The sequence below is a fragment of the Eublepharis macularius genome, chromosome 4 (genome assembly GCF_028583425.1).
Source record: "Eublepharis macularius isolate TG4126 chromosome 4, MPM_Emac_v1.0, whole genome shotgun sequence".
Lineage (NCBI taxonomy): Eukaryota > Metazoa > Chordata > Lepidosauria > Squamata > Eublepharidae > Eublepharis > Eublepharis macularius.
Genome location: NC_072793.1, coordinates 186616807 through 186643402, shown reverse-complemented (window position 1 = coordinate 186643402; position 26596 = coordinate 186616807). Strand labels below are relative to the sequence as shown.

Here is a 26596-nt window from a genome sequence, read left to right as displayed (position 1 = left end):
CAGGTGGCGGGATGACAACTTCTCCCCTAGTGCCACCCTCTGTCCCCGACCGTGGAGAAAAGAGACAAACCACTGCAGAGCTGTCCCTCGAATCCCCACATTGGCAATTTTCTCCCCCCCCCAATAAATTAAGTACTTCAAGCCTCTGCTCCCTGCCAGCCTTTGGCTGAATTCCCCCCACCCATGGAACCACTTGTACCGAAGAAGTCCCCCTGAAATTTGGGGCCATGCTCCCCAAAGCCGCCTCATGCTCTGTCTGACCAGTGGCAGCTCTGGCCAGATGGGGTCTGCAGGGACTTCCCACCTGCCTGGCAATGCCATGGATAGAGCTTGGCTGGCCCTCCACCGCCCCTCCACAGAGAGATCCTCTTGAGCTCCCAGGAGGCCAGCTGCCAGAGTGTCTGGATCCGTGGCCCAGTGGCTGCTGCTCTGCCGCCTGCCCTGACCTTGCTGGGAGGGAGGGACCTGTGGGAATTGGCACTGCCAGTGGGGGCTGACTGAGCATTCCCAGCCAGTGGGGACGCTCCGCCTGCTCCCCCAAAGGGGATGGGATTTGCATCAGGCTGTGTATGGAGAGGTGAACGGCAGCAACGGATCTAGACTGCCACCCATCATCCCCCATGTCCACGGGAAGTAGCTAGTGCTTGCCTAGCCTGCTTGGGGGGGGGGCTTCCATGGACCAGTCCCCTTTGGGCTTGAGTTGCTACCAGCCCATCCCTCCTGGCACATCTCAGAAAAAACAAGGTTGTCAACCTCCAGGTAGTGGCTGGTGATCTCCTGGACTTACAACAGATCTCCAGCTGATAGAGATCAGTTCCTCCCCTGGAGAAAATGGCTGCTTTGGAGGGGAGATCTTACAGCATTATACCCTGCTGAGGTCTCTCCTCTCTTGGCCTTTGCCAAAATCCTTGAACCTGGATCTGGCAACAGGACCCAGGGCTTCTGCAGATGCCTCTGTAGTGCTGGGCCGTTTCCAGACGGCCCCCCGCCTCGCGAAACGTCGCGCGTCGTCGCGCAGAAAACGCGAAATATCGGGTTTTCTCTCGCGAGTTTTGCGCGACGTCGCGCAAAACTCGTGCGAGAAAACGCGATATTTCGCGTTTTCTGCGCAATGACGCGCCACGTTTCGCGAGGCGGGGGGCCGTCTGGAAACGGCCCTGGTCTCCCTGGCCCTCCACAGCCACTGACCCCCCCCCCCGGCTCCTCGGGCTCCTGCTCTGTGGACACTGAGTCAGAGCCACTGGACTGGTCAGAGGGGGCCACCACAGGTGCTTCCCTGCCCCTCTGATGGAGAAAGAGGTCCCAAAGGCTAATGAACATCTCAGCACTAAACAGATCAGACCAGCCGAGCTGCCCCACTTGACCAAAGTGGTGGAGTTAGGGGGAGGGAGCCCCACTGCTGGGGCAGCCTCCCTAGAATGGGGAGGGAAATGGTGCTCTAAGATTTGCCCCCTGCACAAACACATGAGCACACACACACCCCCTTCCCTCTGTCTTCTTTGAAGGCTATCAATGAAAAACTATTTTCCCCAAGCGAAGCTGCTGCTGGTGCCTCTGCCTGGAGACTGATGATGCTGCCTCAGAGGGAATTCTCATTGGTGGTCCTCTGGGCCCAGGCCCCGCCCACTCCCCAGGACTAAAGAGGCAAAAGTCCTTCTCCCTCCCCTGCAAACAGACAGAGTCTTCCCCCAAAGGCTGCAAGTGGGTTTTCTTTGGGGCAGCCATGGGGCCAGGCCTGATCCTGCCAGCAACTCTCCTGCTTCTGGGTCCCTCCTTAGTCTTTGGAATGGAAGGAAGACTCAACCCCCCAGGTAAGCAGAGCTCCTGGGGGAATGGGTGGAGGATTTGGGGGGGGGGCTTGGAGGCACACTCCAGTCATTTATCTCCATGAGGTAAACCTTTTCCCTCCATTCCAGGGGCACCCTTACCACTGGTACCGTCTGAGATCCTCCACAAGCCCCCACAATCTTAAAAACCTTGTTTGGTAGTACATCCGCATCAGATACCAGGTCAGACCTTATAAGCAAGATGGATGAACCCGTATCAGCATACCCTAGAACCAGTTGGTCTTTTACCCTCACTGGTTCTACAAAATCAGCCCAATCATCAAGGGCACTCATTGTGGCAAAGAGGCATTCATGCTGGACTAATGCCACCTCCCCTTCTTTCACCTTTGAGACAGCTGGCACCGTAGGAGTGGGGTTGGGAGATGCTGTTTGCAATTTAGGGCAAGTAATTTTTATATGCCCTGGGTCCCCACAATGATAACACGTTTGACTAGGGGGTTTGTTTCTCATGGGCATCTCTGGGGTTTTCTTAGGGCCCGCTGGGGTAAGAACTTCCTTTCTCCAAGGAGGGGGGCTTGGTTTTCCACCCCCTGGGCCCCTCCCCCCTGCCACATTTTCCCACTCCACCCCTTCTCAGTTGGCTACCAGCTTGTCTGCCAGGTCAGTGGCCTCAGCAAGGGTTCTGGGCTCCTTGTCCTTGATCAGGCATTTTAACTCCCTAGGCATCTTGGAGTACAACTGATCAAGGAGCATCAGTCGGGACACCCCCTTCATATCATTTACCTTGGCTTCAGTTAGCCCCCTTTCCCACATTTCTCCCAGTTTAGTACCATACTCCATATAGGATTTACACTGCCGTGGGCTTAAGGCCCTAAACTGTTTGCGAAAATGGTTGGGTCCTAACTGGAACCGTTTAAACACAGCCGACTTGAAATCTTTGAAGGCGATTCCTCCGTCCTGGCTAGGCATGCTATGGTACACTGCAGCCAACTCCCCTGTCAAGATGCTGCAGAGGTAGGCCATGAAGTCTGTTTCTGCCAGACCCCACTGAGTTGCCGCCTTTTCGAAGTTGGACGAATAGACCGACGGGTCTTCCCCCTCTTTGTAGGGGACGAAATCCTTGGGAGTGACTCTGATCTTGTTGCTTTGACCCACTTGAAGGCGTTCATGTCTACGCTGCTCCTCTTGTGACAGAAGACGCTGCTTTTCCATCTCCATCTTGGCTTTTCTCATCTCCCTCTCCATCTCCATCTCTGCTTTCTTCATCTCCATCTTCATCTCCATCTCCATCTCCATCTCTTGTTCCTGTCTGCGAGCTTCTGCCTGTCGCTCGATCTGTAGCAGGCGTATTCTTTCCAATTCTACTGCCTCGGAGGAGCTGGGCTTCTCAGGGGCAGCAGCTTTATAACGAGATGTCAGATGGTATTTCAGTTCATCCACCGTCATGTCTCCTGGATCAATGCCTTGGAGTCTGCACTCCTCCTGCAATTCATGCTTTTTCAGCGCCAAAAGTCTAGCAAGGGTTTCTTTTTCCATGCTGCCTAACTAAACTATCCCTACTACGTAGCCCATAAAAGAAACAGAAAGCCCTTTTTGGTCTGTTCAGTGTGTTTGTGCCTGCTTGGTGCTCTGGGGTGGGGGTAGGTCTACCCCCCACTATTTGGTGCTCTGGTGTTCGATCCCCACCGCTGCCACCATGTGTGGCGGAACGGGCACTGGCTCTCAGTCTGGGCAACTGAGCCACCGTCAATGGCCTGCTAGCCTCACTATCTGCCTCCCACCGTCCCTGGTGGGTGTGGATCCCACTCTTCGTCGCTGCCACCACTCACTGATTTGTACACCGCCTGACTGAAGGGCAGTGAGACCCCTCTGGCTGAATTTCCCTACTGGTAAGTGAATTCCCCAACTTTGGGTGGGCCCTGGAGAATCGGCAACCCACCAAGGTCTGGCCTGATCCATTTCTCCCGGGCTCCCTCCCTTCCTGTAGCCAAGTGCCAAGTGGGGAAGCTTACGTAGTCAGAGCACCACAAGGTCTTTTATATTCAAAAAAGTATAATTTAGTAACTATATACAGAGCACTATATACAAAGCAGGTAAAGGCACCACACATAGGGGTAGACCCCCCTGTTCAGAACTCATAGGGCAGAAAATCAAACTGAGGAGAACCGCCGTCTGCTTTCCCTGACACACTGTTCCCTACTCTGCCTTAAGGGGTTGGGGTCTCAGGGAAGAAGGTCCCCCCTTCCTTTCCTCTCTGCTGCCTCCCAGGCCCTCCACATTTAGGGCCCAGGCACCCGGGTTTCACCCAGCAGCAGGAGCCTCTCCTTCTTCAACCAAGAAAGCGACTCTTTTCTCCCTCAGGATGGGCTGGGTATCTCTATTCAGGCTCCGCCCCTTATTTTTCCCGCACTTTCTTGGCCCCGGGGCAGCTGGGAGTTGTAGTCCAGGAAGAAGGGCGTCCCACACCAAGACTCCTGCAGGCCCCGCCCTGGCCCCACAGCCCATCAGCCCTCAGGGGGAACATTTTTCTCTCTCCTTAAAACAGATTAACTGCAACCGGCACTCCTTTCATCCTTGGTAACCATTTCGTTACAGTCACAAGAAGAAGCCTTTTAAAATCCTCATATGTAAAAGGCTTCTACAAACAATTAGAATAATCTGTTGTATAACTTACAAAGAAATGGGTTGGAGATCTAGCCCTACTGTTTCAGCTCTAGGAAGCTGTCTATGTACCTGTCCAAATCAAATGCGTCAAGAGTATATGTTACAACAAACTGTAAGGATCCCATTTAGCCCCACCCCACACCCAAATCCTTGTTACTCTGGGAATTACCTGGGGGTCGGAGGATCTGCAGGCAGTGAAGAAGTGGAAATAATTTATAAATTTAGCTAGCAACCAAGGCCGTTGTGGGGGAAAAATACAACGGGCTCTAGAAAGGGGAGGGCGGATAGGCAGGCATTCCCTCCTCCTCTGTCACTGATCCTGGCCGGTGAAGGGGGGGGCATTGCCACCTGCTCCACGTGTGATTTCGGCCACGTGAAGTGGGGTGGGCTTTGCTACCTGCTCCACGCCTGATACAGGCTGAATAAAGGGGGGGGGCAGCCATTGTGATCTGCTCCGCTCTTGATCCCAGCTGGGTGAAGGGGAAACGGGCATTGGTTCCTGCTCCACACCTGATCTCGGTCACGTGAATTGTGGGAGGGGGGCTTTGCTACCTGCTCCACACCTGATACAGGCCGGGTAAAGGGGTGGTGGTATTGCTACCTTCTCCACTCCTGATCGCAGACGGGTGAAAGGGAAACAGGCATTGCCTCCTGCTCCATGCCTGATTACAGATGGGTGAAAGGGGGGGTATGGCTGCCTGCTCAGTGCCTTATTCTGGTAGGCTGAAGGGAGTGAGTACTGCCACCTGCTCCGCTCCTTATCCCGTCTGGGTGAAGGGAAGAAGGGCATTACCTCCTGGTCTGGGCCTGATGCCAGCCAGGTGAAAGTGTGAGGCGGGCATTGCCACCAGCTCCACTCCTGATCCCAACTGGGTGATGGTGGGGACGGGCACTGCCACCTGCACCGCTCCTGTTCCCAGCCAAGTGAAGGGGGGAAGTCATTGCCATCTCCTCTGCTCTTGGTTCCACTTGGGTGAGGGGGGCAGGCATTTCCATTTGCTCCGCTGCCAATACCAACTGGGTTATGGTGGATGTGGGCAATTTCTCTCCTCCTGATCCCAGCTGGGTGAAGGGGAGGTGGGTACTGCCACTTGCTCAGTTCTTTATACCAGCTGGGTTATGGCAGGGGTAGGCATTGCCACCTGCTCTGCTCCAGATCCCAGATGGCTGAAGGGGGCAGGTATTGCTACCTGTCCTACTCCTAATACAAGCTGGGTTAAGGTGGGGGTAGGCATTACCATCTGCTCCGCTCCTAATTCCGGCTGGGTTAAGGCAGGGGTGGGCATTGCCACTTGCTCCGCTCCTAATATTAGCTGGGTTAAGGTGTGTGTGGGGGTCAGTATTGCCACCTGTTCTGCTAGTAATACCAGCTGGGTAAAAGAAAAGGGCTGGTATTGCCACCTGTTCCCCTCTCCTCCCCTCCCGATCATGGCCTGGCCTTCCTGCCACAGCACATTTTCTAGAGGGACATAGTGCCTTGTCTGGGCTTCCCTCTGCGGCAGCACCCTCTGGTGGTGCACAAGGGTATAAAGTGAGTTGTCTGAAACACGCTTACTGAATTATACAGTAGGATAATGAAAGTGCAAGTGCAATTGGTGCAAAATTTAGAAGGAGACTATCATTTGGTTCTGCTCCACGGATTTACACAAAAATACCAAACCAATGCTTGACAATTCAATCTCACAATATAGAGACCATAAATTCGAATCCAGTGATTGCCAAGTTCCTTTATCACAAAGTCCAATGTTTAATCTGTCGTTTCTTCTTTTTGCAGGCAAAAGCCGTCAGCTGAAGAGGACGGAGAAAACACCACGGGAGCCAAGGATGGAACGGAAGCCTCCCGGGTGGGTGCACCAGCAGTTTTAACAGCCCGTTTTGCGTTGTTCTGCTTTATCAAGCCATTCATTTATCACCTACAATATAAATCCACTATGTCCAATCCATAATACAATGAATACAAACATGCAATAATACGACAATACAAAATTTACAATTCATCTACTTACATCTTCTTCAATACATGTAGTCACAATCCAGCATTGGTGAGTTTCTGCCTAACAGTCATGTGGTCATAAAGGTCTACTCGATATATGTATTCACTCAACCATTTAGCAACCGTATGGCTTAAAGGGATATTACACAATTATTAAGGTGACTGGTGCCAATAATAAAACTACTTACAAATTTTTTTTACTGCATTTTTGTAAACAGTTTTATTATTGGCTCCAGATCCAGTGGAGTTAGCCGTGTTAGTCTGTAGTAGCAAAATCGAAAAGAGTCCAGTAGCACCTTTAAGACTAACCGACTTTACTGTAGCATAAGATTTCGAGAATCAAGTTCTCTTCGTCAGATGCATCTGAAGAAGAGAACTGTGATTCTCGAAATCTTATGCTACAGTTAAGCTGGTTAGTCTTACAGGTGCTACTGGACTCTTTTAGCTTATTGGCACCAGTCACCTTAATAATTGTGTAATATCCCTTTAAGCCATACGGTTGTTAAATGGTTGAGTGAATACATATATCGAGTAGACCTTTATGACCACATGACTGTTAGGCAGAAACTCACCAATGCTGGATTGTGACTACATGTATTGAAGAAGATGTAAGTAGATGAATTGTAAATTTTGTATTGTCGTATTATTGCATGTTTGTATTCATTGTATTATGGATTGGACATAGTGGATTTATATTGTAGGTGAGAAATGAATGGCTTGATAAAGCAGAACAACGCAAAACGGGCTGTTAAAACTGCTGGCACACCCGCCCGGGAGGCTTCCGTTCCATCCTTGGCTCCCGTGGTGTTTTCTCCGTCCTCTTCAGCTGACGGCTTTTGCCTGCAAAAAGAAGAAACGACAGATTAAACATTGGACTTTGTGATAAAGGAACTTGGCAACCACCGGGTTCAAATTTATGGTCTCTATATTGTGAGATTGAATTGTCAAGCATTGGTTTGGTATTTTTGTGTAAATCCGTGGAGCAGAACCAAATGATAGCCTCCTTCTAAATTTGGCACCAATTGCACTTGCACTTTCGTTATTAAATTTATAAATTATTTTTGCTTTAGGTCTCTTTGGACCTTGGGGTCCTTGGTTGCACAAAGGTTGTTGAGACCAGTCCTCTGTCTTGTTTGCCAGTGGAGAAGTGAATGCACAAGGGAGGAGGGCTCCAAACCTGCATAGGGACTGACCTGTTTGTTCAGTGTAGAGAGAGGAGGGGCATTGCTGACATTTGATAGCATGCAGGGCTCATTTTGAGGGGGAACGCGCAGAAACGCAGTTCTGGCAGTTCCCCAAAGAGGTCACATGTCAGGTGCCCCACCCACCTGACTCTCGGCTATTTGGGGCCCATTTTGGCCTGGATTGGGGCCGAAACAGCCCACATCAGGCCTCTGATGGGTGGTGGATCACTCTCTCACTCAGCAGCGGCCCGATCCTGACCATTTTGGGCCCCATTTCAACCATTTTAAGCCCCTTTTTGCCATTTTGGGCCCAATTTCGCCCTGAATGGCCAGGATTGGGTCCAAAACAGCCAGGATAGGTGATATCAGGGGGCGTGGCATTTGCTAATGAGTTATGCTAATGACTTATGCTAATGAGTTCCTCCTGCTCTTTTTCTACGAAATGACCCCTGATAGCATATATAACATTGGAAGATGAACAAGTGAACGAAGCTAAGACTGTATAACTGGAGTTGTTAAGTCCAGTGATTGTGCAGTTGGAGCAAATCTGGCGACACAGCTGGCGTCTTGGTTTATTGCCGGCTCTGGTCCCAGAGTCCATATCAGTGTCGGACGGTACATTCTCAAGCGTGAGAAGCTGTTCAAGGTTAGGGGGCAAGAAAAGGTCTGCCTCCCAATGCATCACTAGCCAGCATGAGTTGCAAGTCGCTGTTGATGCACTGAACTGGTTTGTGCTGAGCGCCGGCTGTGAGCAGCAGTGTCGTTCTGCAGTTGTTCCATTTGGGTCTGTCTTTGAAAAGACCCTTCGGAACATTTCTGTTTTGCGCATTCTGTGACCTGATTGAAGCGTGGGCCTCAGGGTGGGTTCTCTGCCCCTGTCCTGGAAGGAACTGAGGGCAATAATCAAGCCCTCTAGGATGCAGGGCTGCTGGGGAGGTAGCGGCACTGCTCCTGCCCCTCCCCATTCCAGTGGGGCAGCAAAGAAGTCTTCCCTGAGGCCAAGACAGGGACAGATTTGAGACCCTCCCCCATAAAGCCCAAAGGCCCTGAACAGACAATCCAAGGGGAGAGAAAAGATTCCCGAATCCAAGGTTCAGGAGGGGTGGGGGCAGGGGGCTGGAGGGCGAGCAGTGGGGACCCTTTCCTCAGCCCCTTTGCCACATGGAGGGGGTGGTGGGTCAGATCCTCTTGTGCAGGGGGGTCCCAAACCCCAGCCCTTTGAAAAGAAAGAGAGGGATGAAAGTCTTGGGGTGGAAGGGGAAATCTCTGGACAAGGGCTTGGGGCTCCTGAGCAGAGCAGTTTGGGAGAATCTCCCTCCAATCTTAGGGCCAAAAGGGCCAGCCAGGTGATTCCTCGCGTGCTGACAGGGCTGCCCAGATGTGCCCCCAGAGGCTTAAAGGGATATTACACAATTATTAAGGTGACTGGTGGTTGTTAAATGGTTGAGTGAATACATATATCGAGTAGACCTTTATGACCACATGACTGTTAGGCAGAAACTCACCAATGCTGGATTGTGAATACATGTATTGAAGAAGATATAAGTAGATGAATTGTAAATTTTGTATTGTTGTATTATTGCATGTTTGTATTCATTGTATTATGGATTGGACAGTTTCTCCTGCTGTTCCATCACTGCAGAAGTTCAACCGGTGCAGCATCTCCTTTGTCAGTGCTGGGGACAGAACTTGCAAAGCAAATTTAAAACGAAACATTTTTTAAAAAATACAAGAACCTTCCAAAATACAGAATGGTGCAACAAATATAATTAAACATGTAGATGTAAAAGCAACCAGAAACTTGCCAAATATATAGTCTATATAAAGGCCAACTTCCCTAGTTCAAATGCCAGATTCTTCTAAGGTACTCCTCTTTTGAAAGAAAGAAAGAAAGAAAGAAAGAAAGAAAGAAAGAAAGAAAGAAAGAAAGAAAGAAAGAAAGAAAGAAAGAAAGAAAGAAAGAAAGAAAGAAAGAAAGAAAGAAAGAAAGAAAGAAAGAAAGAAACTGGACATCACCGAATGCAGGCTACAGCTTCAGCTAAATAATCACAGCCAAGAAATAACAAACTGTTTACAATAATAAGATTATATGAAGAGCCCTGCTGGGCTGACCAGTGAAGGTCCATCCAGTCCAGCAATCTGTCTCACACCAGTTGCTCTAGAGGGTTAACATCTGGTCACACTGGCTGGGGCCTTCCCCTGTTGTTGCCACCTAGCACTGGGGTTCAGAGGTTGACTGCCTCTGAATGTGGAGGCTCCCTTCAGTCACCATGCCTAGTGGCTACTGATGGACTTGTCCAATCCCCTTTTAAAGCCACCCAGGCTTTTGGACATCAGTACATCCCCTGGCAGTGAATTCCACTTCTTAATGACTTGTATGAAGGAGTATTTCCTTTTGTCTATCTTGAATTTACTACCTCTCAAGTTCTAGTATTATGGGGGGTGAAAAAAATGTTCTCTTCGTTTACTGTCTCTACTCTGGGCATAACTTTATGACCCTCAGTCATGTCCACCTCTAGTCATCTCTTTTTTAAACTGAAAAGCCCCAGAGACTCCAGCCTAGGAAAGCGGCTCCAACCTCCTAATTGCCTTGACTGCCCTCTTCTGAACTAGGCAGGGTCACTTTCTTGACAGAATCTAGAATATGTTTATCCATTCAGTGTGAGGGTTGTTCAAGTATACTCATTAACATTTTCTGCTTTAGTCGCCTCCTTTATTTCCTTCTCCTTCTTGAGATCAGCCTCAAGAGGCTGAGGAGGGGGGCAATAGTACACCCCCCTCTTTTAAGTGTCCCTTTTGGGCTCTGCAGTTCCACTCATGTGGCTTCTGTTGGGGAGTTCGCTCTCCTAATGTTTTCTAACTTATTTGATTCTATACTCTCTAATATAGAAGTCCCCCCTTCCCCTTCTTCCTCTTTCTGACACCCTTCAACCTGAGACTGCAGAAGAGCCCTCAGCACAGGAGGGGGGCTGTTCCAGGGTCTCCCCCACAGGCCTCCCCCACCCCCAGGTTCTCCAGGTTCTCCAGGGGAGAAACCCCAGCCCAAGGGAGTAAACCTGTTCCCCTAGAGCCAAGAGCTCCATGCATCCAGAACCCACCCACAATTTCTGCCCCGTCTTCCCTGTGACACCCCCTGCAAAATGCAGGGAGCCCCCCTCCCCACTGCTGGCTTTCTTCCAGTCATTCTAAATTCCACCCCTAACCCTTTCCAAACTGACAGTTTTGTGTAGTGGTTAAGAGCACTAGACTCTAATCTGGAGAGCCGGGTTTGATTCCCCACCTGTCCACTTGAAGCCAGCTGGGTGGCCTTGGGTCAGTCACAGCTCTCTCAGAGCTCTCTCAGCCCACCCACGTCACAGGGTGTTTGTTGTTGTGGGGATAATAATAATAACACACTTTGTAAACCTCTGTGAGTGGGCGTTAAGTTGTTCTGAAGGGCAGTATATAAACTGAATGTTATTAGTTAAGAGTTAGTAGTTAAGAGCAGTGGAACTCTAATCCATAGAACCGGGTTTGATTCCCCACCCCTCCGCTTGAAGCCGGCGGAGTGACCTTGGGCTAGTCACAGCTCTCTCAGGGCTCTCTCAGCCCCACCCACCTCGCAGGGTGTTTGTTGTTGTGGGGATAATAATGACCTACTTTGTAAACTGTTCTGAGTGGGTGTTAAGTTGTCCTGAAGGGCGGTATATAAACCGAATGTTGTTGTTGTTGTTGTTATATACATTTCAATGCAAGATGGGAAGAGCCCAGAAGGGTCTGCAGCTCCCCAGCAAACTGATGGTCTCTGGGCTGCCAGCCGGCATGCGGAGCCCGCCCCTCCCCCTGGGCTAAACCTTGGGATGAGGGGGGAGGGCACAAAGGCATGCCACCCTCCGGTATGGAGGGGGCGGGCAGTAGGCGGGGGGACGTCGCTGCGCCCCCGTGGCGTCCAGGGGGAGGCGAGCGGGGCTGGGGAAGGGCAGCCCCCCCTTGAGGCAGCGGGGAAGGGGTCCTTCATGGCCGCTTCTCCCCCGCCCCCTTTCCTCTCCCCCCGCAGCCCCCCAGTTCCTGTACCAGGGCAAGCATGAGTGCCACCACGCCAACGGGACTCGCGGCGAGGTGCGCTACCTGGAGAGGCACTTCTATGGCCGCCAGGAGTTCGTGCGCTTCGACAGCCGCCGCGGGACCTTCGAGGCCGTCACGGAGCTGGGCCGGCCCGCCGCCGACGCCTGGAACAGCCAGAAGGAGACCCTGGACTACCAGCGGGCCTCCGTGGATCGCTACTGCCGCTACAACTACCAGATCTACGAGCACTTCCTCACCACCAGGAAGGGTGAGCGCAGAGGGGGGGGAGGGAGGGGAGCCGTGGGGGGCTCCCTCATCTACCCCGCCTGAGGGGGTCCAGCAGGAGCCGTTTGGGGTGGAGAGAAGCAGAAGGAGGGCCACCCCCCACATACACACACCCTGGAAGGAGGAAGGCGAGGCGGGGGGGGGCTTCTCAGGCAGCCTCCCCTCTCCTTGGTGTCCCACAAAGTTTGTGTGGGGCCTTGAAAGAAAGGCACAGGTGGAATAATTTTCTACATAGACTTCCCCTTGTCAAGCCATAGATCAATTCCTGTAGGGTTTTAATTAGCAGAGTAAATTATTGCGCATTAGAACATAAGAAGAATAGACTTCAGACAGTGTTTAGCTCTAGAAAAATACTTTACTTCATAATAAGGTAACAGGTATATTTGGTGAGAAAATAAAGAACAGCTAAACTATTATTCATTTATTAGTTTTAATTTAATTTGTAGTCCGTTCTTCCCACATGCAGGCTCAGAGTGGATTCACAACACATGGATATAAATACAATAAATACAGTAAGCAATGCAACAGTTAAAAATTTAAATTTAAAACAATTGTACACTATCAATAAAACATATGAAGACAGCCCACCTTGCACTCTAACATCAACCTTATGATGATCCAATGGGCAGGGTAGCAAACTCTAATAAATACAGGTGGGGCACATAAGGCCGTCCCCCCCCCCCCCCGCCGCTTGGGTGATTCACCTGCCTCAGTTCTCATAAGCCTAACTAACTGATTGTTACATCTTGATAGTAAGGCTAGAACTTAGAGAGACTGGAAAAGTGAGACAAAGAGCAATAAACCTTCAGTGTAAGTTGCTAGTTAACTGCCTCCCCCACAATAAACTGGTTGCCCAGTAGTGAATCCCAGATCTTCATTAAGCATAAAGACTCCCCTTTCTATGGCAGGAAACATAACACACAGCTAAGTGGTTTTATGCAAAGTAGTTGACTCACTAAGTAACACAACAATTCATGACTGAAGGTAGACTGCTTGCTAAAATCCAACAACCCCTTCTCAAGTGTCAAAGTGAAAGTCATGAAGGTTCATCTTCTCACGTAGATGATTTTCTTCAAATAGTGTTATTGGTTTAGGTTCATCTATTCCAAAGTTCTTCAGTAGATATGGTAGTGTTCACAAGATGATCTACATCTACTTGTACTGATTAGTATAAAATTGTTTTGCCAGCCATTACAAGAATGAATTTTTTTTATAAGGAATAACTTTATTGTAGGAAATGAATTTGCTGGTTTCTCTCTTGTTACTGTAATTCAGTAGTACAGGGCGTTGAGACTTACTGTTATATTTGAATCACCTGGTTTTCAATTTCATAGCTTGCAAGATCAAAATGTGAAGAGCAGGGCTTTTTTTCTGGGGAAAGAGGTGGTGGAACTCAGCGGGTTGCCCTTGGAGAAAATGGTCACATGGCTGGTGGCCCCGCCCCCTGATCTCCAGACAGGGGGGAGTTTAGATTGCCCTCCGTGCTGCCAAACCCACAATCTCAACTCCCCTCTGTCTGGAGATCAGGGGGCGGGGCCACCAGCCATGTGACCTTTTTCAAGAGGTTCCGGAACTCCATTCCACCACGTTCCAGCTGGAAAAAGTCCTGGGCCATTTCCAGACGGCTTACCTGGCTCCGGAACGTTGCGCCATCTTGTGGTGAAAATGTGAAATATCGCGTTTTCTCGCGCGGGTTTTGCGCGACGTCACATGACGTCGCGCAAAACTCGCGCGAGAAAACGCGATATTTCGCATTTTCACCACAAGATGGCGCAACGTTCCAGAGCCAGGTAAGCCGTCTGGAAACGGCCCTGGTGAAGAGTACATCAGACATTAAGGCAGGGGTCCTCAATCTTTTTGAGCCCGCAATTACATTTGGAAATCTGACAGTGTGTGGTGGGAGCAGCCACAAAATGGCTGTCACAAAATGGCTTCTGCAGGAGGTGAAGCCAGTCACAAAATGGGTGCTACCAGGCCCAGCACCACCATTGAGGCAGTGAGGCAGGGGCTGCGGGTGCCACGGGTCTGGAGGGGGCACTGGAGGTGGTGCTGGGGGCGGAAGCACATGCCACAGAGCTGCCGTGCATGGCCTGTGCCGCCAGTGGCAGCCAGCCCCATACCGCTGCCACCGCCACACGCCCCCAGGTGGATGCAGCAGCCATGGGCCAGGGGCACCAGGCTGCTGGGGTGGCATGCAGAGCGTGGACAGCCTCCTCGCGTCACCCCAGCCACCCACTGGCCAATAGCCCCAGCTTTACTGCATGATGATGTCATCACAGTCTGGCGGCACGTGCGTGCTACACATGCACGCATGGGATGGGTGGCCATAGGTGCCAGAAACCCTTGCGCAGGTGGTGGGTGCTATACGTTCACCAGGGGTTAGCATCAGGCCAGGTTTGCAGATGACACAAAACTGTAAGGTTACTTTCAGTCAGCTGCAGATGAAGACACTGCAGACTTGGCCATCCTGAAAAATCAGCAGTGGCTGAACATAGCCTAACTCAAACAGGACACAGTATCCTATTCCAGGACACTAAAATACTGGACAACACTTCCAACTACTTTGTCAGACTGCACAGGGAAGCCATTGAAATTCACAAGCATAAGCAAAACTTCAACAGAAAAGAAGAGAGTTTAAGAATGAATAAGGCATGGTTACAAGCCCTGAAAAACACCAGGCTAACAAAATACTCTACATCTTACAACATCTGGAGTTCTCTGAGAAAGCGAACAAGCATGTAAATAAGGCAACCCAGCAGAGGTCATATATTTGGACTTGTAAAAGGCTTTGGACAAGGCACCTCACTAAGCAGTCATGGGACAAGAGGACGGGTCCTCTTATAGATAAAAAATTGGTTAAACAACAAGAAGCAAAGAGTAGGAATAAATGGACGGTTATCATAGTGGAGGGACGTAAGCAGTGGGGTCCAACAGGGATCGGTACTGAGGACAGTACTATTTAATTTGTTCCTAAATGGTCAGGAACCAGGGGTTAGCATCAGGCCAGGTTTGCAGATGACACAAAACTGTTCAGGATGGTGGAAACCAAAGCTGGCTGTGAAGAGCTCCAGGAGGGTCTCCACAAATCGGGTGAGCAGACAATAATGTGGCATACAAAGTTCAGTGTAGGCAAATGTAAGGGATACACAATGAAACAAAACATCCAACCTTCAAATATATGCTAATAGGGCTGAACTTGGTGAAACTGAGAGAGAGAGACATAATAAACATTTCAATAAATGTATCAACTGAGCAGGCTACAGCAGAGAAAAAGACGAACTCTGTGCTGGGGATTATTAGGAACAGGGCTGAAAATATGACGGCCAATATTATAATGCCCCCGGACAGCTCGATGGTGCAGCCTCCTTCAGAATGTGTGTGCTGTTCTGGTCACTGTATCAAAAAGGGCCTTGCAAATCTGGGGGAAAGTACTGGGCACCCGAGAGGAGTTTGGGGGATGAAGGAAAGGACGAAGAGCCTTGAACTTTTCAGTTTAGAAAAGAGACGACTAAGGGGAGATAAGAGATTTATAAAATTATGCACAGGGGGTAGAGAGGGTGGACAGAGAGAACTTTTTCTCCTTTTCAGCTGGAAAGTTCTGTTCAGTGAAAATCCACTTTGCATTTTTCCTTCTTTTCAAAAGGAGCTTTTGATTCCCTTTTGGTTCTCACTGTGGGGGGAGGTCATACTGTTGTATCTGACAACGGTAAAGGGCACACCTTGGAAATCTAGTTGGTCTCTCAGGTGCCTCTGGCTTCAAATCTTGCTTTTGTACTGCAACCAACATGGCTACTCATGCAAAACATAATTGTTGTTGCCTGAACTAGCTCTTTAAAAAAAAAAAACCGTTACTGAAAGATGTCCTTCCAAAGTCAGCCTGAGGGAAACAATCTCTCCTTGGCTTGCAAGCTCCCTCAGTGTGAGGAAATGTCCCTGTGAGATGAGGCACTCGGGGAGGGGGGAGGTCTCCCTTCCTTCCCTCAGGGTCCTGGGAGCAGCTTTTCCTCGAGGTCCCCAGAGAAAGGGAGGGAGGCCTCTTTTCGGCAAGCCTGGTGCTTCTTTGCAGCTCCCTGGATCTCCGTTCCTCGGCCACAACTGCCAGAAATTGCTGCTCCTCTTCAGAGACACCTCAGAACTCTTTCTTTTTGCCCTCTTCTCTAGCTATTTTGTGAAAAACTGGAAGTTATGCAACAGTTTCTTTCTTATCCAGCCTAAACTAAAATATAACCTTTATAAATTAGTTACCACTAATATTTATATTAGTGATATTTATAGAATTTTAAGTGATAAAGGCCTTACAGGCAAATTTCCCAGCAAGAGAGAACTGCAAACAGCTGCCCCTTCTGCAGCCTGAGCACGTGTGTCAGTCTGTGGATGACAGGCTATGGCAGATAGAGCCCTGCACCCTTACAGCAAGAAATCCGTATTCTTGGTTAAAAGGCTTTATTCAGTAATCAAATCCTTTCCATAGAAGGTCCATAGTAAATAAGCATCTAAGCAGCAGATGTTTTATTGACAGGAATAGAAACCTGTGGAAAATGCATCCTTATACAACCGCTCCTTCCCCCTGTAGGAAAATATAGCAGAGATTGTGCAAAGATTGCGCATTGGAAGTAATGAGAATAGATTCACAAACACCCTCCATTGTAGCTCTGTAAAATTACTAAAGGATAAAAATTAGGGTTACATTTGAAGAAAATAATAAATTGCTAAGCTGACTACGTCTTGCTAGTTAAAGTGACTTAAGAGTAGAGACAAGAAGAAGTAAAAAAGTGGAAGTGAGCAAAGAGCAATAAAACTTCAGTACAGAGCATCCATTAATGGCCCCCAATACACAAACTGCCCCGTAGAAAATCCTAATCCTACTTCATTACGCTTAGAGACTCCCCTTTCAATGGCGGGAATCGTATTCGAAACTCTAATGGTTACACATTCAAAGTATGTTTACTAATTAAGCAGGTAACAGAAACAGTTTAACTCTTTCATGACTGAAATGGAAACACTTGCTAATTCCCACACACCCCTCCCGACAGAAAACATCCTCCAAGTGGGAAAAAGATCTGGGAACATCGTGCAGAGTTTACATATCAGTCCAGACATTATGGAGGACGTAAGATTAAACTGCAACACAGAACGGAGAGTACAAGGTCGAGCTCTGGAAGCTTCAAAGGAGGGAAGAAGGGAGATAAGCCACCTGCACGCTCAGGACGCCTGTGAAAGCAAAGCAATTATGGCATTTGTAATATGACATTAAGACACAGCATTATCAATGGTTCACAGTAACAGGACAGCACAAAACAATGGCATGGATGTATGGGTACAGACATGACAACATGTCATCTGAGAGGCAGGAAAAACCAAAAGAAAACAGAAGCACATTTTGTAGTAAACAAAAAAGAGAGTGTTATTTGGGAATTCAGTCCCAATAGGAGAAGCAGAGCACGTTCGGAGGCTGAGCCAAACTTCACCTACTTATTCTGAATAAGTAAAACCTTGTCTTCAAAAGCATTTCATTCATTTCAAAAGGGGAAAATTCTAAAACACAAAAGTCCTTGGATAATTCTTTTTTCATGGGTTTTTCTAGATCTTCCCATTTCTAGTCAGGCTTTCTTTTCCTGTCCTTCTCAGAGGTTCTCTAGAAATCCCCCGGCCAGGACAGAGTTCCTAAATGTGGAAAAGCAGACTCAGTATTTTAATAACCATAATGTATATGTCTTAAAGGTTTACTCATAATACTACTGACTGGCAACAAAGCCTGTTGTGGGAAAAAATACAACGGGCTCTAGAAAGGAGAGGGCGGATAGGCAGGCATTCCCCCCTCCTCCGTCACTGATCCTGGCCGGGGAAGGAGGGAGTGGGCATTGCCACCTGCTTCACACCTGATCTCAGTCACCTGAATGGGTGGGGGGGCTTTGCTACCTGCTCCATGCCTGATACGCGCTGGGTAATGTTGCCAGCCACCCCCCTCTGTATTATGGACTCTGCTACCAGCGCCTGTCTTCTGAATCAGGGATGTTGCCGTTTAAGCCTGCCTTCTGCCTTAACTGTGCTATGGACTCTGTCATCAGTACCTGCCTGGGTTATGGACTCTCCCTCTCTCTTGCCCTAAGACGCGTTGCTGGGCGTGAACTGTACTTTGGGCCATGAACCTGGCAGCTAGCAATGGAGCACCAGTAGGGACGATTCTCTGTGAGAGACTGGGCACCCGCTGGCCCGCTCCCACAGGGAAGCCACCACCGGACGACCCTGAGTCCGCCATATTACCCAGAGCAGCATGCCAGTAAGCCCACAAATGTGCACTACCAGCGAGCCTGAGGGGAGCCATGTTCCCAGGCCACCGGCAGTTACCACAGGCAATTTCCCTGAAGTCCACCATTACACCACAAGGTGCTTGTCACGCTCAGAGGCCCCCGCCTCACCTTGACATGCAGATCGCTTGAGGCGACCCCGGGACGGAAGCGACCTGCTGGCTGTACAGAAGGAACAATGGGTGCCTATCAATACGCCCATCTAACATCAACATTCCAAGCCGATCCTGACAAGACCCAATCAACCCGCCCGGCACTCATCCCTTCCTTTGTCCCCTCCCCAAGGGTGTCACAATCACACCCTGCCTTAGGACACATTTGAGGCTATTTAAGCAGGCGCCGCAAAACACGAGTCGGGCGCCTACCCTGACCCCATTAAAGGGAGGGGGGCATTGCAACCTGCTCTGCTCCGGGTGATGTGGAAACGGGAATTGCCTCCTGCTCCATGCCTGATTATGGCTGGGTGAAGGGGGGGGGTTGGCATTGCCACCTGCTCTCTACAGGGTGAAGGGAGGAGTGGGCATTACCTCCTGCTCTGCACCTGATCCCAAAGGGCGGAGGTGGGTGGTGATCTTTGCTTCCTGCTCTGCTCCTGATCCCAGCTGGGTGTTAGTAGATCATCAGCTGACCTGGTGGATGGAAGAGGCCAAGAGATTCTGACTTTAGAAATATGTCAGCAGTGGACCTGATAATGTTTTCCTCTTTTTTGTTCTGCATCTCTGAAATGCTCCCTCTTCTCCCCCCTCATCCAGTTCAGCCCACAGTGAAAATCTCCCCCACCAGGGCAGACCCCCTGTCCCACCACAGCCTCCTGATCTGCACGGTGGCAGGATATTATCCCTCGGGGGCTAAGATCAAGTGGCTGAAGAACGGGCAGGAGCAGACAGAAGGTGTGGGATACTCGGAGGAGTTCCGGGACGGAGACTGGACCTTCCAGAACCAGGCGATGCTGGAGACGGTGCCCAAGCGGGGGGACGTCTACACGTGCCAGGTGGAGCACAGGAGCCTGGAGGAGCCCCTCACTGTGCAGTGGGGTGAGAAACTCAGGAGCTTCCCTCTTCTTCCCCCTTCCCAATGGGGACACAATCACGCAAAGTGGGTGGGAGTTCCAAAGACCTACGACCACTCTGAGGAGCTCAGAGTTTGAGTGGACATGGCAAATGCTTCCCAGGGAGGCTCTGGCTGGATGCTATGAGAGTGCTGGCTCTTGTTCAGATCTAGTTAATGAATTTATTTATGTATTTATTTATTTTATTTCTAGCCCACCTTTCTCATTGAGGTCCAAGGCGGATTATACAGAGCGAGTGAAGATCAAACAGCTGGGACATTCACTGACCAAAATACAATAAAGAATGATAGGACATTCAGGAAAACAGATATAATAGGGAATGGTAGCAGAAAAATTTTAAACAAGCATAAAGCTGAGCACAGAGAGGAAATCTTTCTGAAACAAACAGCAACTAATTTCCATGGCATTTTTAGCCGTGTGGAAACTCCCTAGCAAGCACATGTCTACATCAGCAGACAGTACCCAACAGAGCAGCATATAGTCCCTGGTTTGGCAAGCAAGATGGAACCAAAGGAGGGGAGATGGTAGATTTTTGAGCTGTTCCTCATTCCCTGAGGCATATAATTGACACCCCCCCAGGGATTCCTGACCTAGATTTGTATATTCCTTCAGGCTCTCCTCTCCTTTCTAGGAGATTCATAATCATGAGAAAGAGTGCCTTATTTTGGGAGGTGGCTGTTCGGCAGTACTGGCTCCCTGGAAGCTTCATCAAGCCCCCTGGAGTCAGAGGCGCTTCAGGCCCCAGAGGCCCTCTTCTTATCCACCAACAAAGTGGAGCCAGTCTGAAGATCTCCTAACTCTGTGCAAAGAACTGCTTTGTCTCAGTTTTGAATAGGAAACCTTGTGCCCCTCATCTCTGTCCATCTCCCCTAAACTAATTACCCTTCGTTGAAGTGACATCGGGACGTCTTCCTATTCTCCTAGTTTAGTGCTTCACTTTGAGAGGAAACGCACAGAAAATGCCCTGGGCACGGGGTGTCTGTCTCCTCCTTGGGAGGGGTGTGTGGGATCCAAATAGGAATCCAGCCATGCCAAACTCAGCCTAGTGCGTAAGACCTGATCCAGGTGTGGGCCATACCTTTGTGTACCTCTTGGACCAAATCCCCTTTTGTGAAATCAGGAGGCCAAATCTGGTTCTGATCCGTCTTTTCTCTTTCCACAGAGTCACGGAGGTCAGACTCTGCCAAGAGCAAAGTGTGGACGGGGGCTGTAGGGGCTGTGCTGGGGGCGGTCTTTGTGGCCGTGGGACTCTCCCTCTACCTGAAGAAGAGAAAAGGTAATGGGGCAGGGCGTGGCCAGTGGAGGAGCAAAGACTGTTACTGGGGGGGGCACACACTGTCAGTCTATGGAAGGCAGGATACTCTAATTTCATCTCCCACCCCTTGCAGCAAGAAATCCAACGTCTCTTGAGTCAAAGGTTGTTTATTGAGAGAATATATATTCAGAATATGCAAGTGTCCATAGATAATCCAAAGGTTAAGAGAAGCTTTGGCTGTACACAGAACTCTTGTTGAGAATGACGTGTTAAGGCTGGTAACAGTATATCAAACCTTCCAAATCCCCCCCCCTTTGCTTGCCCAGCTACGATAGAATGTGAAAGTAATGGCTCCAAGGTCGCTGTGGCTGGCCATTCCCGATAAGCCCGTCTTGGGAATCCAGCTGCTCTTGGGAACCTGCAGACAAAAACAAATACTGGAAATTTACAGTAAGGGAGGAAAGCAAGATGGAAGTGCTGTGGGCCACAGCCCTGACACCCCCCCCCCCACTGTGCAGTACTCTTCTAGATTCTGCTCCTCTGGGATCTGTCTTAACTGGAAAGCCCCCTCCCCTCAATTAAGAAGAAGAGACTTGGGCCTAAGAGGGTGGTGTGGATATTGGCCAGTGTTCTCCCTCTTCTCCAGGCAGTTCTAGTTAGGGTTTTGTGTACCAAGCTGGTCTCCGACTATCAAAGTGACTCCTCTCTGCAACCTGAGAAAAACTAAAGATGCACATAATGGGTATGAAAGCCTGAAATGAGATGGAAGATGATGCAGAGCATAGCCCTCTAGTATTCATATAAAACAGAGGACCAGAAGTCTATAGGGAGGGGCAGTCTTCTGTCAGTCTCCAGGGGGCATCTTGAGGACTAGAGGCTGGAGCTGGTTTCACATTCCAGCTGGATTTGGGGGGAGGCTCTTCCAGCATCCCTCTCTGGGAGAGAAGAAGTGCCAGGGCCGGGCAGGGGGTGGGCCGAGGCCTCAGAAAGGACCTCTTGACCAATGCAGGTTGGCTACTGGTCAGGAGCAGCCCTTAATTCCCAGGCAGAGGGTGGCATAAAAGGGCCCAGGACAAGGGGAGGGCCCAAGACTTGAAACACGAAGGCTGCCGCATCTGCCAGGAGAACTGGAGGCCTTTGCCAATGAGGCTGGCGATGCGGCATCGTTACCTTCTTCAGACATCACCTTCCAGTTCCGAAGTTCTTTCAGCCAGGGCTCTTGTGTCTTTGGACCGTGAGGGTCCCAGTAGACAGCTCAATGGAAGTGTCAACTCATGCGCCTCAGAAGTGGAAAAGGCAGACCCTGTGCTGGGGAACTGAAAATAAAACAGCTGACATTGTTCCGCCGCTGGATAGATCTCTGGTGCAGCCTCATTTGGAAAGCTGTGTGCCGTTCTGGTCACTGGGGCTGTTTCCCCACATCTTACAAAATTGCGCCCCCCTCACGGAACGCTGGCAGCTTCTCTGCGTGATTTCTGACCTCACCCGGATGCAGGCAGCGATGATTCCATTTTCATGGTGATGTCAGAAGTCGCGCGAAGAAGCCGCCAGCGTTCTGTGAGTGGGGCGCTATTTTTAAGATGTGGGGAAATGGCCTATATCTCAAAGGGACATTGCAGAGCCGGGAAAAGTACAGAAGTGGGCGAGCAAGATGATTGGGGGATGGGAGCTCCTTCCCTGTGAGGAAAAGCTGAAGCGTTTGGGACATTTCAGTTCAGAAGACACAGCTAAGGGCAGGCACGAATGACAGAGGTTTATAAAATCATGCACGGGGTAGAGAGAGTGAGCAGGGAGGAACTCCTTCTCCCAAAATATTAGAGCTCGAGGGCGTCCCATTAAGCTAGTAGATTCAGAACAGACACAAAGAGTGAATAAGATGCGGAATTCGCTGCCAGAGGGTGAAGTGAGGGCCGCAGATATTAGGCAGCTTTAAAAGGGGGCTGGACAGATTCATGGAGGGGGGAGGGCTATGAGTAGCCATGGAGACTAAAGGGAGCCTCCATATCCAGAGGCAGTCAACCTCTGAATCCCAGTGCCAGGAGGCGGCTTCAGGGAAGGCCTTGGATTCTGTGCCCTGTTGTTGGCCCTCTGTAGCAACTGATTGGCCCACTGTGTGAGGTGGGAGGCTGGACTGGATGGGCCCCCCTGGTCAGAGCCAGCAGGGCTCTGCTTACAGGTTATGGGGCAGGGCAGTTCGTAGCATGGGAAACCCAAAGAAATCAACAACACCCCTTCTAGGGCTTTGATTGTGTCTTTCTCTCTCTCTCTTTCTCCATAGCAGCTTTCACCGCTCCTGCTGCAGGTAAGCCCCCCCCCCCCGCATCTCCCCCAATACATATATTTGTTGTTATCCTGCCTGTCCTGAAGGAACTGCCCACAGGTTAAAAGGGTTGTTCAGGGCTGGTTAGACTTTGCACTGATCTTTGACTGCTCCAAACACTTCACAGACAGTATCTTTGTTACCCTCCCAAGAGCCCTGTGAGGTAGGCCAGGCATGCTCAGATTCAGACTAGCGACTCCCTCTTAACCCCTGTGACACGACTTGGGGGACCTCCTCCCTGCCCCTCACCAGCCCAAGCGTGTGTGTAACTCTCTCACACAGCCTCACGACTCACCTGCTTTCCTCAAAATAAGCAGAAGGACCCTTGAGGCCCCCGTCCTACCCATGCGCTTCCAAGACAGAGAAGGCCAAACTCTGAGCAGGTTATGGCAGAAGGGGGAGATCTGTCCCAGGGGGAGAGCCGGTGTGATGCAGTCGTTAGAGTGTCAGACTAGGCTCTAGGTTCGAATCCCCCCTCCACCACAGATGCTCGTTGGGTGACTTTGGGCCAGTCGCCCTCTTTCAGCCTAATTCATCTCATGAAGAATAAATTAAATATAAATTAAATAAACACATTCTCTCCCAGGGTGCAGCGGGGCCTTTCCCCTGCCTAGTACAAGGGGGCCTAATATAACATTCCCTCTGCATTCTGTTGAGTCCCTCTTCCCCACCTGCGATCTGGAGGTGATAAAACTTCGGCTTCATTCAAAGACAGTTGAAGTTGGTTAAATATCATTAAAGATCATTGGCTTACATTGGTCTCTTCTTTTAAGGCGCTTTTAAGGAGATGGTGCTTTTACTTAAAGGCTAACAAAATATTTTGCTCAAATGGAGGAGGCCCATAAATGTCTGATTTGGGAGCGGTGGATGGGGTTAATAACAACAACAACATTTGGTTTATATACCGCCCTTCAGGATGACTTAACACTGACTCAGAGCGGTTTACAAAATATGCCATTATCCCCTCAACAAAACACCCTGTGAGGTGGGTGGGGCTGAGAGAGCTCTGGAAGAGCTGAGGCTGACCCAAGGTCACCCAGCTGGCTTCAAGCGGAGGAGTGGGGAATCAAACCCAGCTCTCCAGGTTAGAGTCCCGCGCTCTTAACCACGACACCAAAGTGGCTCTCCCGGGTGACTGCCACGTTGTATGTGTTTTTTAAATTTTATGTCCTACTTATTTATTATTCTGCAGCATCTAATGATCTTTCTCCCTCATTCCTGGCAGGTCTCATGAGTCAGTCCTGATGGCTCCAGATCTTTCATCCAGAAAAGGATTTTCTTTAGCAAACAAGATGCTCGCGTAGTTCCACTGATTCCCTCCGCCCCAACACACGGGAAGGAACCTGTGCTCAGGCCGTGTTTCATCTGACTGTTGCTAAAATTGCTCTTGGGTCCTGCTGGGATGGCTGGCAAGTCCGTGATTTCGCAAGATCTCCCGCTAACAGCTGCAGCTGCAAATGGACTACAAAAAGGCATTTATTAATCTTCCTTGATGTCTTTAACTGGAGGAACCATTTCGTGATTGGATTTTGTCTAATTAAAAAAAACTTTATAGAGAGTTGTCTGTGTGGGTTTCAGCAAAATCCAAGTTGCCCCTGAGGAGCTGTGAAGGTTGTGGGTTTGCAACGGAGCCTTTTAACCAAAGTCTGTAGATTTATCACACCCTTCCTCTGAGCATTGAGCAGATTGCAGGGTTATTCCCCCCCTCACCCTGCTTTCCCCCCACAGCCCTCTATGGTAGGCCAAGCAGGAAGTGTGAATGGCCCAAGTTAAGCTCCTGGCGAAAGGAGACCTTGGGTTCCCTGGGGCCAGAGAGCTGCGCTAGAGTCCCTCTTTCAAAGGAAGGAAACGGCACTGTGAGGTGGTTGTTCTTGGCTGAGTATGTGGGACTGGCCCAAGGCCACCCAGCAAGCTTCAGTGGCAGAGTGAGGGTTGGATCTCGGCCACTTAGATCCTAGCCAAATGCTCTAACCACTACACAATACAGGCTCTGATAGGCGAGGGAATTTGTCAAACTTGGTTTGTTTTGTAACAACAGTGCTATTTTCCAGCCTGGAGGAGGGTTCTGCAGACAATCTGTGCAGGAAAAATGAATAGCAACAAACTCTTTAAACCGGGGGGAAGCAGGCTCAAGAACAGTCACCAACCAACTCTTAACAATGAAGAAAAAACACCCCTACCGCATCAAAAGCAAGTTGAATGTTTAGAAAACTGCCACTCCCTTCGTACCCCCCCTTCTTTTGGTAAATCCCAAAGGCAGAGAGCAGCCAAAGGATGAGGAACCACTCACAGCACAAGCTCTCCTCTCTCCCGAAATCTCACACAACGTGGAGCCTGCTCTGAGCCAGGCCTGCTTTTTATGGCTTTGCAGAATTTGAAAAAGGCTCTGTCCCATCAAACAACCCCTGAACGGCCAGGCAAGAAGAGCTCCTCCACCCGTGGTCCCTTCCTCATTCACTCCCCCTCCTTTTGCCTCCCCCCTCCCCTGGAAGAAAAAGGCCAGGAAAAAAGAGGGGAGAGACTGCAGAAGCTTTAGAAGGGTTGGAGCTGCTTCGCTGGATAAACCTGAGTATGTGTATTATGGTTTTATGAAATTGTATTGTGACTCTTTTTAACTGATGTAATCCGCCCTGAGCCCATTTGTTGGGAGGGCAGAATAGAAATATAATGAAATAAATAAATAAATAAAAATATTTGTGTTTATCTGGTATTAAGGTATTTTGGATTCCCGATTATGTTTGAGATTCCCTTGTTTCATCTAATACCAATCCTATTATATAAAATGCAAGCCGTATTGGTGACAACTCACCTTTTATCCTGGTGTGCCACCAGAGGGTGCTGCTATGGCGGGAAGGCCAGGCGAGGCGGCCCGTCTCTCCGGAGGATGCTCCGAGGTGGGAAGCCTGGGCAAGATGGCCCATCCCTCCAGCTGGTGCTCTGTTTTCTAGAGTCCCCCCCCCTTTTAAAAGAGGCTTGGTTGCTAGTGGCATATGTTTGGTATATTAATGCCAAATTGCACACCCTTGATCAGAGGGCACATCACAGCTATGGACACAGGTTATGTCACAAAAGACATGGATCCATTATATTGTGAAAATGGTGGCTGAAAGATATTTTGTCTGTACCACAGATCTTCACGGGTCCTGAACACGAGCCATCAGTGTGATGCAGTAGCTAAAAAGGCAAATGTGATTTCAGGGTGTATCCACGGAAGTACATTGTCCACTCAGAAGGATAGTCTGGCTTTACTGTCTTCTGCTTAGAATTCACTTGGAGTACAGTGTTCAGTTTCAGGCGGCAAAGGATGCCAACAAGCTGGAATGTGTTCGAAGAAGGGAAATGAAGATGGTAAGGGGTGTGGAGACCTATGAGAAAACGCTGAAGGAGCTCGGCATGTTTAGCCTGGAGAGGAGGCGACTGAGAGGTGGCATGATAGCTCTGTTCACGTATTTGAAGGGCTGTCACACAGAGGATGGAGCAGAGTTGTAGTCTGTTAGCCCCAAGGCCAGACCAGAAACAACGGGTCCAAATTAAAGTAAGAGCGTTTTCGGCTGAACATGAGGCAGAACGTCTTGGCAGTTAGAGCGGCCCCTCAGTGGAACAGGCATCCTCGGGAGGTGGTGGGCTCCCCTTCCTTGGAGGTATTTAAGAAGAGGCTGGATGGCCTCTGAGAGCAATGCTGGTTCT

General features: G+C 49.7%; 2 protein-coding genes across 3 annotated transcripts in view; both read left to right on the top strand.

Moving 5' to 3' along the window:
• LOC129328487 (H-2 class II histocompatibility antigen, E-S beta chain-like) overlaps positions 1–26596 on the top strand; it is a 261776-nt gene that overhangs the window by 120896 nt on the left and 114284 nt on the right. The gene's annotated exons all lie outside the window — the stretch shown is intronic.
• On the top strand, positions 1689–25560 carry LOC129328495 (H-2 class II histocompatibility antigen, E-S beta chain-like). Of its 2 annotated transcripts, none has more exons than XM_054977602.1 (6): positions 1689–1811; positions 11665–11940; positions 19018–19299; positions 20497–20610; positions 22871–22891; positions 24135–25560. In XM_054977602.1, the coding sequence occupies exons 1-6, from the start codon at positions 1724–1726 to the stop codon at positions 24152–24154; spliced, it is 801 nt and encodes a 266-aa protein (XP_054833577.1). In that variant the 5' UTR covers positions 1689–1723; the 3' UTR covers positions 24155–25560. The 2 variants fall into 2 exon arrangements, with proteins under 2 accessions (XP_054833577.1, XP_054833576.1); XM_054977601.1 differs by having other exon boundaries at positions 22868–22891.